The 16,009-nt window shown below is 39.4% G+C and overlaps 1 protein-coding gene across 3 annotated transcripts in view; it reads left to right on the forward strand.

The window, feature by feature from the left end:
- Wdr62 (WD repeat domain 62) overlaps positions 1 to 16,009 on the forward strand; it is an 80,729-nt gene that overhangs the window by 18,444 nt on the left and 46,276 nt on the right. For all 3 annotated transcript variants that reach the window (XM_033381008.1, XM_033381010.1, XM_033381014.1), the window contains exon 2: positions 15,499 to 15,906. In XM_033381008.1, coding sequence (XP_033236899.1) covers positions 15,829 to 15,906 — 78 coding nt within the window. In that variant the 5' untranslated portion in view covers positions 15,499 to 15,828. The remainder of the gene's footprint in view (positions 1 to 15,498; positions 15,907 to 16,009) is intronic.

The raw sequence follows: 16,009 nt of genomic DNA on the forward strand, positions 1-16,009 counted from the left end.
GATGTGTTGGCCTGGCCTGGCCACTGGCTTCCGTCTGGGGAGCCACGTGCTCTCGAGCGGGGGTCGGTCTGGTCGGTCTGTTCGGTTTTTGGGGTCTGTCCAGGTCTGGCGGGGTCTGGGGCCCGACTTGGCCTGCGTTTTCCCATGTAGTTGTTGCTGCTTTTCATGTCTGACTGCAGTCGGAAATGGCATTTGACTGTTTGACTGCGTTTTATGCTCTCTCAGTCTCTCAGTCTCTCGGTCTCGACGCGACGACTCAAATTATTCCACATTTGTTAGACGTTTTTTTCTGTTTTTACTTTTTTTTTGTATGGTTAGTGTTGCTTTTATTGGACTGCATTTTTGTACGTGGTTTTTCTGTTTATTTACTCCCAACAATCCGATTGAATGATTTACCAAAGTAACAGAAAAGCTTTGGCTGGGCTCTTGGATACCCTTGGAAAGAGAGGGAGTTTCGGATTTTTGAGCAGATGTTTTGCCACGAATTGATGGTCTCTTAGTGTGGGCATTGTAACATATGCTAAGGATCCGAAACAAACTTCTGACCATCTGTCTATAAAAATACATGAATTTTCATGGAAAACGATTGGGCTACTGTATCATATATGTAGTTGATTCCATGGAAACGATTGTTCATTAAGCAAGTCGTATGTGACATACAATACTATACAAATTTAAATAAATAATAATACAAAAAATTGTATAAATTTTAGGATGATTTTCACTCCACTCAGAAGCTATGGATATTTTTCCATCAATGAAAAAATTAGAACTGATCTTTTTTTTTCTAAAAGGGTATTAAAAGCTTCGCCTTCGGTCTTTAATTTTTTGTCACTTCATGATAAACAAATAATGATTTTTTGGTGTCTGTTTTTAAATTATTGGCTTATTAATCGCTTTATATGATTATATTTTTTTTTTTTTTGATAATTATTCATAACTTGTGTTTCAATCGAATGGCAAAAGCTTGTTTCTGGTTTATCAGATAACAAAAGTGGCATAAAAAGTACAGTGGAGACCCTCTTAGATGACTGCTTTAGATATATTCGTTTGAGGGAATAAATAAGTAATTGTTCTACCTTTAAATTATGGGGAATTGAAATTGGTTCAGATATTGGAGATTTTCCCGAAAGAGAGGTTTCCCTGTATAATTTCTTGCTTTTATTGTGTGTTTGCATACAATTATCAGGAGTTTTATTGTTGAGAAATAAATGGTCTGCAATGTTTGATTTATTTTGTCGAGTCTGTTAAATTTTTGAAAGGTAATTTCGCACATAATGGTTTATAAATTATAGTGATGGGATATTTATTTCCAGGAATGAGGAACATTGAGAGTATAAAATAAAATAAAAAATAAATAAATTAAATCATATTATTATAAATTAAAATTATTAAAATTAAAAAAAATACCTTTTAATATTTCATCAAATTTTCTTAAAAATATATTTCAATCATACAATTTATTTGTCCATACAGTATGTAAATATATATAATTTATTAATTTATATTTGATTTATTTTTATATTATTAATTAATTATTATTATCAGTGGCTCATCCTACAGTCCTGTCTAGGAGCTTTACCTAGTCCTAGTAGACCATTCCCATTCCACAGTAAACAATCAGAATATCCTCTAGATACTTATCCTGTTTCCCATTTGCATCATTTCCCACAGTTAAAGTTTAAACCATAAACATTCGCATTCCCCATCAAACGTGGAATCCTTTTATTCCCTCTTTTCATTCCCATAAAATTGTTTTTGCAAATTCCATTCTCACTTGATTTCCATTGACTGTCGGGCATTTTTATTGACTTTTCCAATGTCCAGACAATTCCATGGGGCATTTCCCCCTCCCCCCCAACACGCCCCGTCGATGTCTATCGCAAAAATACTATATAAAATATTTTGTTTCTATATCGAAACTTTGAACTGGGCTTTTTTTCTTTTCGTACGTATAGATTGTTGACATGTGAATACGCGATTGTGTCTGCTGTCTGGTTGTTGCAACAGAAGTTGCAGGGGCGGTGCGGGGCGGGGCGGAGCATATAAGAAATATTTCTGCCAACATCTGTTCCGAAAGAAACTAAAGCTGGAGCGTGAGAAGCGGCACACGTATCGTGGAGGGAAAATAAAAAACATTTGATATACTTAAAAAAAAAAAAGAAGAGAGATGGCTGAAAACTTTGTCTCTCTGGGTGCCTCTCTGTTAGCATTTCTTGGCTATAATTTAGTGTTCTTTAAGAGGAGGAACAGTCCACAGAAGTGGGAGGTGGAGTCCACGCAGTTGTGGTGCTTCTTCCAGACAATCCTCTAGCGTTCTGTTTGGTTTGACTAATGCCAACTCAATTTAGACCCCCAGCCCCCCGACCTGCCCCCAGACCAGCCACTGTCTGTCAGTCGTAGTTCTCGTAGTTGACGTTTTTCTTTCTCATTTCCTTCAGTTTTCTCCGTAAATGCTGCGGTTTCGGTTTTTGCGGGTGGCAAAGCGTCTGACAATGTTGACAACGCCCCCTCCCCCGCCCCCGCCCCCCACAGGTGGCCCTCCTCCTTCTTCCCTCCCTGCGTTCTCCCTTGTGGCGTTGCCTTTGTTGTCTGCATAATTTTTGGGTGGGCAACGTCGTGTTTGCCAGCAGTTTGCTTCCTGCCAAAGTTGCCAGAGTAAACAAACTAAGAAAGGTGACGGAGCAGGAAGGAAGAAAGGAGCAGAGAGGGAAGAGGAAGTAACAAACTGCAGAGGATTGTGCTGTGGTGTGTGTGACGGTGTTCTAGGATAAAATTCATTCATAAACTATTCAGAATTCAATTGAATTTGGCTTACCAGCCGGTACCCATTCATTAGGAATTTACGCTTTTACTTTACTCATAAATAATTCTGTAAGTTTTCAGGTATTCCGTCATAGTTTTGGGGGGCCCTTGCATTCAATTTTCATTTGAAATATTAACAGAAACAGTTTTAGGGATGATAAATGGTCCATGAATATCGGATACAAGAAGTTAGGGACATGATTCAAGACCCATTATTGGAATCATCCTAATTTGAAAGGAAACCATGCTGACTATTTCAAAGATCAATCGTTACCGATTCATTATTGATTAAACGATTGTAAAAATCGCAAACACTGTAAATGATTCACATTCATTCATAAATGATTCATTCCTCACCGCGTGTTGTTTTCCTAGCCATTTTTGAACCATATCGAAATGTATTTTCAGGAAGTTATAAAACGATTTATATCTCAGCATATCCTTTATCGGCTCAAGTTATGATCTGTTCTTGCTTTCCCTTCAACTTTTTTGACGATCCGCTCGAAGCCTTCATGGGCTTTGTAGATGCTTTCTTCTGGCTGTTGTTTTAAGGAGAACATTGGCATACGAATAATTGAAATAAATTAAAGGAAATTCCCTGAAATCTCTTATAAAATTATGCAGAATTTGCCAGAACTCCTCTTCCACTCTTGCACTCCATGACTCGTGTCCCCGTTTACATCATCATCTTCATCCTCTTTGTCTCTCTCACCAGCAAAGAACAAAGGAAGTCCTCTATAGCTGTTCCCTAAAATTCCCTGCCACACACAAAGCAAACAAAAAGTACACAGCAAAAACTGCAGTTCCTGTTACGAGTATTTTCTGGGCTGATGATGATTTTATTTTGTTTTATTTGCTGTTTGCCAAGGTGTTTGGGCCAGGTTGCCCCTTGAGTGGCAAAGAGAGTGTGTCTGTGGAGTGTGCTTCCTTTATGGCTGCTTCCACAAAAGCAAGAGAGACAGACAGAGAATGGAAGAACGAAAGACAGAGAAAGAAGGGAAGACTGCGAACGACAAAGACTGGAAGACAGACGACACTTTTAGCCAACTTAATGACTCACTTGAGCAATTTTTTCTTTTTCTTGTGCCTTTATTATTCCATTCCCCGCGTCATTATGCCATTTCCTGGACTGAAAGCTAGGGACTTTCTTCTCTAGAGGTGGATCGTTCTGCTCATCGAACTTTTGTCGAAAACCAAAAAAATTAATTATAATTCCCAAAGGTTTGCTCTGTCTCACATGCAAATTGAAATATCATGAACTGGTGCTCCTGAGCGTGTGTTCTAGCACATTTTGGGAGTTTCGTTTGCCAAAATTAAAGTCAACAGCCCCGGAAAAAGTAGGTCGACTCTGGAAACACACGTACACCTAGAGAAAAGACCCCTGAAAGTGTAACTTAGATTTAAAAATATATAACAATAGATTTGCTCCGAGAATGGAGTACATTTATGTCTTTCCTTTGAATGTTTTTTATTGAGGAACCGAATATTTAATTGAAATCTGGTTGTATTTTCTCTCAGTGCACTCCCCCGAACTTTCAAAGTGACAATTGCACAATTGTTGGTTCTGCCAGTCGGGGATTGGGGATTGGGGATTGAAGTTTGAATTGTAGATGTGGATGCTGATTACACTGTCGGTTAGTGCTTAACTTTCTGTGACATTTAATTAGGACTGTGGCAACGGAGAAACTGCAACTGGCTGTGTGTGTGTGTGACCCACAAAACTATCTTTAAGAAAACAAATGACCTTCAGGTGGCTTGACGGAATGCCTGCCTGCTTTTCACGGTTCAAAAACCACTTAAACTTGAAATTATTTTGTAATACAAACAAAAGTTCAGTGGCCAAAAAGACTGAAGACTGAGCGAAACCATTTAATTGATATTTATGTACGGCTCTTAAGTGGATTGTTGTTTGCTTTTGAGTCTTTTGTGGGGGGGCCCAGACGCACACGCACGCCAGCACGGGGCAAGCATCCATCATTTTGAGGAGATTATCAGACAAGGTCTGAGCAAATCTTGCATCTTTAGTCATTTCTTTGTGTGGGTTCTCTCTCGGGGAATCGGCTCAATTGTGGAGAGATCTGTGAGCTCTCCGAGTAGAGTAATGAGTAATCTCAGGTCGGGGGGAAATCTGTCGTCTCTAGGTTGAACTGTGGAAAGATATCTGGTTTCTGAAGCTTAAACTCTGAATAAAACTATAAGGAAGAGAAAAAAAAACAAATAAAAAAGAAAAAGAAATATTTAAAAAAAGAAAACAATACAAAAAAATATATATAAAAAAAAATTAATTTTGTATACATTTTTTAATTATTTATTTTTGTTTAATTTCTAGTTTCATTTTTTATTTATTTTAAATTTCTTTAATATTAATTTTAAATTAGTAAATTTTAGTATTATAGTATTTAGTATTATAATATTTAGTGTTATAGGTTTTAGTATATCAAAGAGTAAAGATCTCTGGTTTCTAGTCAGAAATGGGTAAAGATCTCTCGGCTCCAGCCAGAAATCGGTAAAGATCTCTCAGCCCCATCCAGAAATGAGTAAAGATCCCCCGTCACTGTGCAGAAATGAGTAAAGATCTCTGTGGTTAACTCTTAAATGGAGTAAGGGGTCTGTCTCTGAGCACACATGACTAAAGATCTCTAGTCTCTGAGCTGGTGGCATGTGCGTCATGTGTTCATACGATCTCATTGCGGTTTGTTTGAGGTTTGCTAATGAAGTGTCCATTCGAGTGCCCGTACGCTCGTACTCGTGCCTTCATGCGTTAACAATTGTTTCGCTCTTTTAAGTGACTTTTGTGACTGTTTCTAGACGACTTAATGAGGTGACAACGCCCCCTGTGGGCCCCGACAAACAGCCTTGTCCAAATCGATAAGATTGAAACCCCCGTGTGTGTGTGCGTGTGTGTGTGGGTGTTGATATACGTAATTATATGCCAATTGTTGAGGGATTTGCATAATTAAATGTTACTGGAAAAGGGAGCTGGCTTAGGAATGACTGTGACTGGGGGAATACCCTGGAAAGGCTGAAGAAATGAGAGAAAAAACAGCAGGGGACGTAAATTTAAAAGATACTTTCTATAAAGCGAATATATGAGACATTTCAGTTGATAATTCAATGATTCTACTGCATAAATACCTAATCTTTACTTGTACTTGTACATTTTTGAGAAAACAAAGAGATTTATGTACTGGCAAGAGTAAAAGCTTCCTTAAACACCTTAAACTTTGAATATTCCAAAGGTCCAAAGTTCCAACAATACAAACCATAAATAAGCCTGATAAAAAACAATCAACCGAAAGAAACTTTGCCGCTTTTTGATGGTGCAACTTCTGGCAAAAGTTTTGTGCACATAAAACTTGCTGTTGCTGATGATCTTTGGGGCAGACAATCACAGCACGCCGGCACTCAGTCTACCCCGTGAGCTACCCTGTAGCCGAGTTTGTCAAGTGTCAAGAAATGGCCCAAACAAGACCGGAGATTTGCCAACGGCCGACAGCCAAGTGCCCGAACATGGCCAACAGCAACAACAGCAGCCAGCAGCCAACAGGCCAACAGTTTCCGCTCTGTTGCAGCTCTGTTGGTGGGTTGCAGCCAGCGATGCTTCCTTCCTCTCTCTCTGTCTCTCGCAGACTCTGTGGGGCTGCATTTTCTAATTTTATTACGCGCACACATAGCCCTACATCTGGTGTCTAGTATATATATAATTTTATATAAGTACTCGGTCGTAGATATTTGCAACCGGTTCGTCCAACATGAAGGTTATTTGATATGAGCCAGCTGTCAGCCCCTGCCCCTGCCCCTGCCCCACTCCGGACACTGGCTCTGCGGATTCTGTGATGTGATTCTGTTGCACTGCCATTGACGTGTGTGTTGTGTGTGCAACCTGACGGATCTAACAGCAGAAACAGAAGCAGAAGCAGACCCACAACCAGAAGCGTTTGCTTTTGCCCCTTTTTGCCCCTTTTTTGCTCTTCATATTAATTACATTTTGCATATTTGAATGCTAGAGGAATTCTGTTGCCAGATTTTGTCGGAGGAATGAATGCCGTTGGCAGCTTTTGTCAGGGGGGTAATCCAGCTGGGGCTTGTTGAATGAAAGATACAAAAGCAGGATTACCTTATCACTTGAAAAGAGCCACTAAACGGCAGCCTTTTTTGTGGTGAATATTACCCAAATCTAAAGATAGTTAGGGCTACTTTAAAGCGGGTCAATGGTTGGATGGGTCCCACAGTTTTGCTTATCTTTGGGTTCAGCGTTCGCTTGGGCCTTCTCCGCGATGCGGTTATACAATCAATGATTATTGCTTATTGGTTTTCTATAACTATTATGTTCTTATCTTACTTTTATGGTTGTTTGTGTTTGTTGATCAACGATCGGTCGATTGTGTGTGTGCGTTGAATCAATGATTATATGTGTGGCTAGATGTAGGAATATACTTTGTGTTTCTAGATGTAGATACACTCGTCGTATGTGATCAGGTGGGGCTAACACGCACTTTGATCATGCATATTGCAGTGGCTGTCAAGAGTCCAAGGTCACTCAGACATCAGGCTGTAGATCGTCTGGTGAGGGAATATAAAGATGATACAACATTTGATCTACTGAATGGATCTTTAGAGCAACGAAAAGAATCCTTATCAGCAAAGCATCAAAGTGTTGGCTTTCGGGCATTCCCGGAGCGTCCATGGTGCGCGTCAGTGTGGGAGCAAGGACGTTAAGATCTCTGATTTATGTAATTTTGGTTTACTTCCCAGCAGAGAAAATTCCCAGTAGAGTGGGGAAAACATTCTTTGGTTTGGGTTCTCAAAAACCTATGAATATTTTTCTCTAAGCAGAATACCTTTTCCCCTGTTCATCTTTGTAAACTTTATCTTTATTCATCCACATATCAATAGATCACTATATTAACTGATGTTTACTTCATTCGAACAGCTGCTGTTTAAGATCACCAACTGATGATCCCACACACACATAAGATAGCCATTAAAAATAATGTTTATGATGGGGTGATCAGTGATCTTTGAAGCTTTAAAGCATTGGGTCAAGATCATAGCAATTAATGTGACAAAACTTTAGATATGGGAAATTTATTAAAGAAGATGGATTATCATAAACAAATGTTCTTAAAGTTATCTGAATTTGATCAGTCCAACTAGCAGTTGCTTCAGGAATGATCTCTGATGATTTCATCTCTTAGTCCATTCCCTGCTTTTGTCATCCATCAATCCTCTGTCAGGCAGGCCTTTTCAACATCTGTTTCATAATCAAACGGATCGTATATCTCCGCCGATAACTGTTGATAATACATGCCCCGAGGCGCCACAAACATCTGAGACCCGTGACACATCTTTTATTTCCACCATTCGATGGTTGGCGACTCTTTTCGCTGATAAAAAATGGCTTCGCCACTCGGCTGATAACTAATTGCCATCGTGAGATATATGCTATATATAATTAACACTTTTGGTGCCCGAAAATTGGCCAACGATCTGTAATGACGTCATTTTTCCCTGGAATATGCTTTTGTAGTTCTTTCTTTTACTTCTGCTGCGACTTTTGGCTTTTGTTTTAAACTTTATAAAGCAGTTCATTGCTTCTTGGGTTCTTAAGTTTTTCCCCCTCTCCATTCTGGGGCCATTCTTTTTCTTTTCTTTTCTGTGTGGGCTTTTTTATGATTTAAGTTTGCTTTTCATTATGTTTTCTATTGCTTTTGTTGTTTCTGCGTTGAAATGTTGCGTCAATTGGCAACAGAGATTTTTCTTTAGATGGCGTGGGGGTTCAATGAACCCATGATAGCACTCGTACTACCTTTTATGCTAATGCTAATAATTGTTTTTCTTTTCTTTTGTTTTTGTCTTGGGAGTACCTGTATTTAGAGCCCTAAATGGAATATCCCTCGAAATTTCGCAGCATTTATTGTTTTTTATTTTCCATTTGCGGTCTGCATTTCAAACCAATTTAACGCTCATTTAACTTTTCTTTACACCCTACTCGCTGTGCACTTTCCTTGGAAAATTGAAAAGGCATTTCCATTGCATAAATTTCGTATTCATTTGTGTGTTTTTTCTGTGTTTTTTCTGGTTTTTTTTTGGTGGTTTGCTTCCGTGTAAATTTCTGCAATGCGTTCATTTCTGGCAGCCTCCTCCTCCTCCTCCTCCTCCTCCCATTGTCTTTGTCTTTTTCTTTGGATGTGGAATTATTTCTGTTGCGTCGTTACATCTCTCTTTCTCTTCTGCTTCTGCCGCTTTTTTTCACATGTGTATTTAAATTTTTTGGCATTTATTATTGTTGTTGTTTAAAGAGATCTCTCGAGAGTTAAGGTTTTCCCTAGACAGGGCAACATCTAATGGCAAAAATGCGCATAATTTTGGCACTACACTGAGAGAATGTTTGCTGAAGAAGCGAACACAAAACGAATTTATGGCAATCGTATAGAAATCTCTTTTAAAGAAGATTAAAATATTTTTTCTTCTTTTTTAAATTCTCATATTTTCTGTTTCCTTGACAACAATTTCTCTCAGTGCATTGCAGTGCAAAAACATATTTTGCATATGGGCAAAACAGATCATGCAAATTTTTGTGCCCCTCTGTTATGCTGCTGTTGCATGTGTTGTGCCTCAACGAAGATGCAACTCAGGCTGCCGCCGCCTCCCCTCCCTGGAACGCCCCGCCGCCTAAATGCAGGGCCAGCCTCCAGGGGATGCTGTGCCAATCATTGGAAAAGAAATTGCAATCATCTTGCCACATTTGGTTGCAATTCACTTTGCATTCCATTTGGGAAAATATTTCTGCCGCATAGAGTGCCCTGCCCGGCCCTGCCCCGCCACAGCCACAGCCACAGCCACATGTGTTATGGCAACTTAACTGTAACATTTTATTAACACTTGTGCCGCAGGCGACGAAGGCGAAAGATAAAACGCGCAACGTGCAACATGCAGCCACGCAGCAGACATCGTGCAGCCAGCTACTGGCTACTGCCTCCCATTCCATGCCCCTCTTTAGCTTGATTCCAGCTGAGTTTTGGCTTGAGTGCAGTTTGAATTTCAGTCGCGGTTTCAGCTTCATTTTCCACTCTTTCTGGGGTCTCAAATTTCGTGTGACGCCCCTTTTTGAGGCACTTTTTGATTGCATTGGCCAACACACACCCGCCCCAGCCGCCCCATTTCTATCTTAATCTAAACTCCACTACAAATCACTCTCCAGGAACCCCCTCCCCCGCTTTAATGGGATGCCCCTTTGGTAAATTATTTGTTTGGTGGGCGTTTTTCGGCTGGGGATTTTTATTTGAAACACACTGTCCAGCACGGTTAATGGATGAAAATGTTTGAATTTGAACTAAATTTGAGATTTTCATAAACTTAAATGGCTTGTGGCATGTGCTTTGAGCCAAGATTACAGAAAAAAAATTTGTCATACAAAAAAATATATGATCAAAATTTTAAAATAAAGTAAAAGCACAAAAATAAAATAGTACAAAATTAATACATAAAATTATATCAAATTATAAGAACAAAAATACTTTTTTTTTAAATAAATAAAAAAATAAATCATTAATTTAAAAGAATGTTTTTAAATAGAATTATATAATTATAACTTCTGTTGATTCTAAAAAATTATAAGATAATTGTTTATGGTGAAGAACTTTGTATGGATATCGTCCAATTTTCGAGGGAACTTTTTAAATTTTTTTAGAAGCAAGATTTTAGTTTATGAAAAGGATTTTATCTTGGTTTTTCTGGTGGAACTTTTTAGACAAGTTTGAGATTCATTGAAAATCAATGCGACAGTCCTTTTATCTTTGTATTGTACATTTCTCTAGATTTTATTTTGATACTCTTTTAGTAATAAAAGGATCCGTTTATTGCCTTAGCAATTTAGTAAATTGTTCAGTTGTCCATTACCAAAATTTTCTTTGTTTTGCCTTTTTCGTTATTCTTCTTAATTATTATTCATCATAATAAAACCAAATCGTACAGCCTTCAATTACCTTAACACAAATTTTACTTATTTTCTTTTTTCCTTACCCATTAACGTTAAAAATTAGCCAAAAAAGTATTTGCCACTTCCAATTTCTTGCAGTCGAGTGCCGTTACACCTACCACCTACCCATAGGATTGATTTTTTATGGCCTATTTGCAGCAAAAACTCGTTAAGGCGATGCCCTGGAGCGTTAAGAGCAATTATTTTGGTGGCTGTCCTGTTGCTTCTTAGATAATTTTCGAAAGAGAAATATTCGTTCCACTTGATTGAGTTGCATCTTTGGGTTCATTGATTGCCCGCCCGCCCGCCTGGCTGCCACCTAAAAATCGAGTCAGCACTAAAAATAAATAAAAAAGAAAAAACTTTGCAAACTGTTGACACAGAAATTCGTTGAACTCATTTCGCACGTAAAGAGTCAAAGGCCCCCCCAACAAAATACGAATACCATAAAAATTAACTAAAGCTTGCAATATTTTTCACGATGCTTGATTTTTGCTGGGGTTTTCCTCTCGTCATTTGCTAAATGATCCATAAAATGTTTAGGAGAAGCACGGAGATGATGCAAATGCTGTGGCCAACGGAGAGGCTGCCACAGAGTGGCCTTGAGGTCTGGGGGTCTAGGTATGCGATGGTTACCCCAGCCATAAACTGTATTTAATGGTTCAATCCCCGAGAAACGATTAGAATCCATATTGAATCTCCGCTGGCTGAGCATTCAGTGGAGCATGGAGGGAGGTCTTTACTCTTGAATCGTTAAAGATTGGCCAAATTTAGACGAAAAATATATACTTTGAAATGGCAAAAGGAAATCATGAGTACCCTTTTGAGGCAGAAGATTATTCGAACAGAAGTCAAACCAGACAGAAGTATCGACACTTTTTCAGTGCACTTTGAGCTGTGAGAGACGGAGGTATGGACATATTTCTCAAGTCAAAATTAAGCATTCATTAGTCTCCGAAATTAAGATAACCCCCTCTCAGATCGTATCAAAGCAGATAAGAGAGAGATTTGCAAAAAGCGCGTGCGACGCAACATCATCGGACCTCCATCATTAGCTCCACAGCCCCACAGCCCCACAGCTCTTTCGGATGATCATTTTGACAGAGTTCAACTGCCTTTCGTTTTAAGACGACCCACTAAAAAGAAAAGAACAAGAAACTAACAGAAAAAGTGAGTGTGCAAGTGAGTGGAACGACGCTTGGATACCCTCTGGAAAGAGAAAGAACTTTTTGTGTGCTAAAAATTAAAGTGAAATGAGATTTTAATAGAGTGAAAAGTGAAAAGGTAGAAGAAAAGGCACATCTGTAAGATTTCCGTAGACAGAAAGCAAGCCATTGCAAAAAGGGCTCCCTCCGCAAATATCCTAGGCTCCAGATAGTCGAGCCTCGAGCCTTTGCCCTAAGAGAGAACCCCACAACCTTTGACCCCCCAGGAGTACAGGGTATCTGGGGTGTCCGTGCTGAGAACAGCAGAAACGACACGTCTGCCCCAAACAAGAGAGGCGGCTGCTGCTGCTGCTGCTGCCCGACAGCCGGGCCAGGCACAAAAGAGCCCGAGCCCGAGCCGGAGCCGGAGCCAACAATTTGGGTCAATTGACTCACACGAGAGGCACAGACACGAGAACACAAAGCGATGGAATAAAACTTGTTCTCAAAGCCTGACAATAATAACCGCAAAAAGTGACAGAGAAAGAGTATCTCAACGGAGGGAGAGATAGAAAGAGAGGGGTATAGATGGTCAAGAGATAAAAATCCCCACTAGTACGTGTACGAGTGCTCTCGTGTGTGTCTCGCTGGCAATCTAATCAATAGACAAAATGGCAAATAAAAATCAAAAATAAAATCCAATTGTATGAAATATCTACCGCATAAATCACTCAACAATGTCCGCATATGAAATACGGTTATGTCAGCCAGTGTACTAATCGATTTAAGGTCTGACTTTGCACTGAAAATTAAAGACAAAATCGAATTTGATGGGAAATAATATTTATGATGTGAATAAAAGAATGGAAGGCAGCCTTGTTCTGGGGAGACTCCTTTTGGAAGATCCATGGCTCTAATGCTAAAGGTCTGAAATTCGAATGATGATCTAATATGTGATACAATGGTGGAGCCTCTGAGAGAGAGGTTCTGAGAGTTCCATGTTTGAAAGGCTCTATCTATCATTCAATCGAATTATTTATCATTCATTATATTTCCTTAGTTCTATCTATTATCTAGAATTTTTACATATAATTTAAGCAGTTGAATATTCATTCTTTCTTGATTAATTTCCTCATTAAAGCTTGAAGTGATGGTAATGCATCTCATGTTTACCTTATAAAAGGATCCTCAAAAACTGCTGTGAAGATCAAATTCTTCAGAAGAAAGAAAGCCAGACAAAGCCCCAAACCTAGCCGTTGCCCCTCATCCAATCAGGCCACGGTGTCGACTTCTGCTCGGCTGATAAATTTGTTGATAAATTACTCACTCGCTCGAATGCCAATAAGGCAACATTTATTTATAGGTTGTTTATTTTTTCTGCCTCGAACCCTAAACGGGGTAATTAAACAAGTTAACAAAATGATAATACTGTCAATTTAGTGCTGATTGGGATTATAAATTCGTGGACGTTCGGCTGTGATGTCTGTTTTTTTTTCTTTTTTTGTGTAGTGAAAATCTGATTGCTGCAATCTACATAAATTGTATAAATAACTTTGTTGACTTAAAGTGGGGTAACGTTTTATAGTTTTATTCCTATACAGAACATAAAGATCTAACGAAGAAGCTTTGAACGAAAGACAAAGATAAAAGTAGATAAAAATCCTCCGACCTTTCGCCATTAAGGCCATTATCTATTCATTTTGTTCAAGTAAATCACACTCTATAATCATGATATTTGTTTAAATACCATTAACTTTAGCCTTGTTTTTCCACAACCATTCCGAGTCCCACAATTTGCATATATTTCTTTATTAAAGCATGCAAAATGAAATAATTTCGTTTAAGTTACCCGAAACCCTCATCATCTGTACCTTTTTCCCATCTCCAAACCCTCTTCGAGCTACGGCACGTCCAAAATGGGAAAACTTCATCTGCAATTTTGAAGATTTTTCGCAACTTTTAGTCACCTGATGATGCCCTGCCCCCGACACCGACCCCGCCCCCGCCCCGATAGCTGTGGAAAATTATGCAAAGGAAAATGCAGCAATCGGCGCGGCATCAGAGCCCAAAAAACAGGGAGAAGAAGTACATTTTCAACTTCATGGCTTGCATTTTCCAGAGGGTCTATCGTTGCTTCTTTTGTTTGGCTGCTTGCTGCAGTTTTGCTTGCTGCCCGCTGCTTTTCCACGCTTTTCCGCGCCACACTTTTTTGGATTCATTGAAGCAGAGGTTTTGAGGGTTTCGTTCGTCGCGTCGCGTCGCGTCTCGTCGCTCACTTTGTATCTGTAATCACTTAGTCATTGTTTTTGTTGCTGCTACCTTTTTGCGCATTAATTACGAGTATTTCCTTGTTTCTTGTTGTTTAATTAACGTGGATAGGTGGATAGCTGGATAGGTGGTTGTGCAGTCGACCCACTAACATTTATTGCCCGACAAAGATAAAAGCCCATTCGCCTTGAGACTTGAGACCGAAGGAAATCATTTGGAATCATTTCAGGGCATCAATACTTTATCAATCTGGTGGCACGATTGTCTCCCGGTCGGAGGATGAATAAGTGCAAATTGCAGTCGCAAAAAGTGATTCATTTAGTCAGACGTCATCGGAACGTGGCCGACACCCATCAGAGCCATCTTTGGCTAACAATGGGATGCCATTTGGGGCCTTCCTCTGCCTGCCTGCCTGCCTGCAATTTTAATTAAGTTTACTCCTGAGCAAAGTTGCAGAGTCTTTTAGTCGTCAAATATTGATTCAATTGATTAGAAAAGTTTTGCTAATTGCTTAAAGGATGTGGTTGTCATTTGATCTGAGAGATTTTAGAGCAAATGAAGAAATGTCAGTGCTGGAAAAGGAACTTAGAAGATGAAACTATTTTAAAAATATTCCGTACCAAACTTTTGCAGTGTCTATACAATTTTATTTATTATATCTTTTTCTTACGCTTTCCAACACTTTTTCCAGCTGTAAACTTAAGCTTATGTTTGCTTTACTTGACTTTTTCTTAGCTTTTTCCACTTATCCTCGCTCTTATAAATTGATTGGCTTTACACGGCTGCTACAAGTTTGCTGCCATGGCTGCTGCCCCACGGCTTCGCTTGCCTCTTGACTATTTAATAAGCTGTACTCGACACACTTCAAATCAATTTACCAACACTGAAACAACCGTTAGGCGCAGCTCTTCAGGCGGGGCCGGCAACAACAAATTGACATTGTTGCCGTTGAAAGCCTTCAGTCGCCTTGAACCTCAATCATATTTTATTCAGCGAATGGGAAAAGGTGGAAAACGTGAGGCGGAAAAACTTTGTTGCAGCCACAAGGAGGAGATGGGCTGAGTGTGAGGACAGAAGCGGAGGAAATTGGCCAAGAACTAACAAGTGGAAAAGCGTGGGAAAGGCCAAGGGGCGGAGCAGAAAAGGTGGCAATGGGCCCTTTTCAATGAATTTTTCAATTTCTTGATAAAAGGAAATAAGTTTATAGTCTTCTTAGGGAACTTTTCTAAGGAATAGTTTTCTCTTTCAATGAATTTAAATGGGTTCCTTATAAACGTTTTTCTTCTCTGTTTATTACAGGTTTCTATCCGCTAAAAGCCAACCTGCAACAATTGCTTCCATCACAAAAATAAATATCAGAATTCAAAAGAATTGCCATACAAATTTAAGCAAATAACTGCCAACATTTTTGAAAAAGAAACAAATGCCGCCAGCCGTAGAGCATGCACCGATATTTGTGAATCTCCAATAACCGGAAGCTTTGATTCCCGCTTTAAATGCTCAAAGCTCCACTTAGCACAGCCCACAACCGACGTATAAGTGAACCGCGCTGGTTCGAGTCTCCACTGAGCCGTGAGAGAGAAAGAGCGTGAGAGCCAACAACAACATCATCCACTCCACAGCAACACCATGGACGCTCCAGATGTGGGACGCATTATAAGAGCGCCAGCGCGACGCAAAAGAAACGATGAGCAGTTGATGGATAGGGTAAGTGGATCTTGAATTTTTGGTTTTAATGATTTTAAAAGATGTGTCTAAAAGAAGAGACATTGAATCTTCAAGATCCCTAAAATACATTTACATGCTGTGG

The sequence above is a fragment of the Drosophila pseudoobscura genome, chromosome 4 (assembly GCF_009870125.1).
Source record: "Drosophila pseudoobscura strain MV-25-SWS-2005 chromosome 4, UCI_Dpse_MV25, whole genome shotgun sequence".
Lineage (NCBI taxonomy): Eukaryota > Metazoa > Arthropoda > Insecta > Diptera > Drosophilidae > Drosophila > Drosophila pseudoobscura.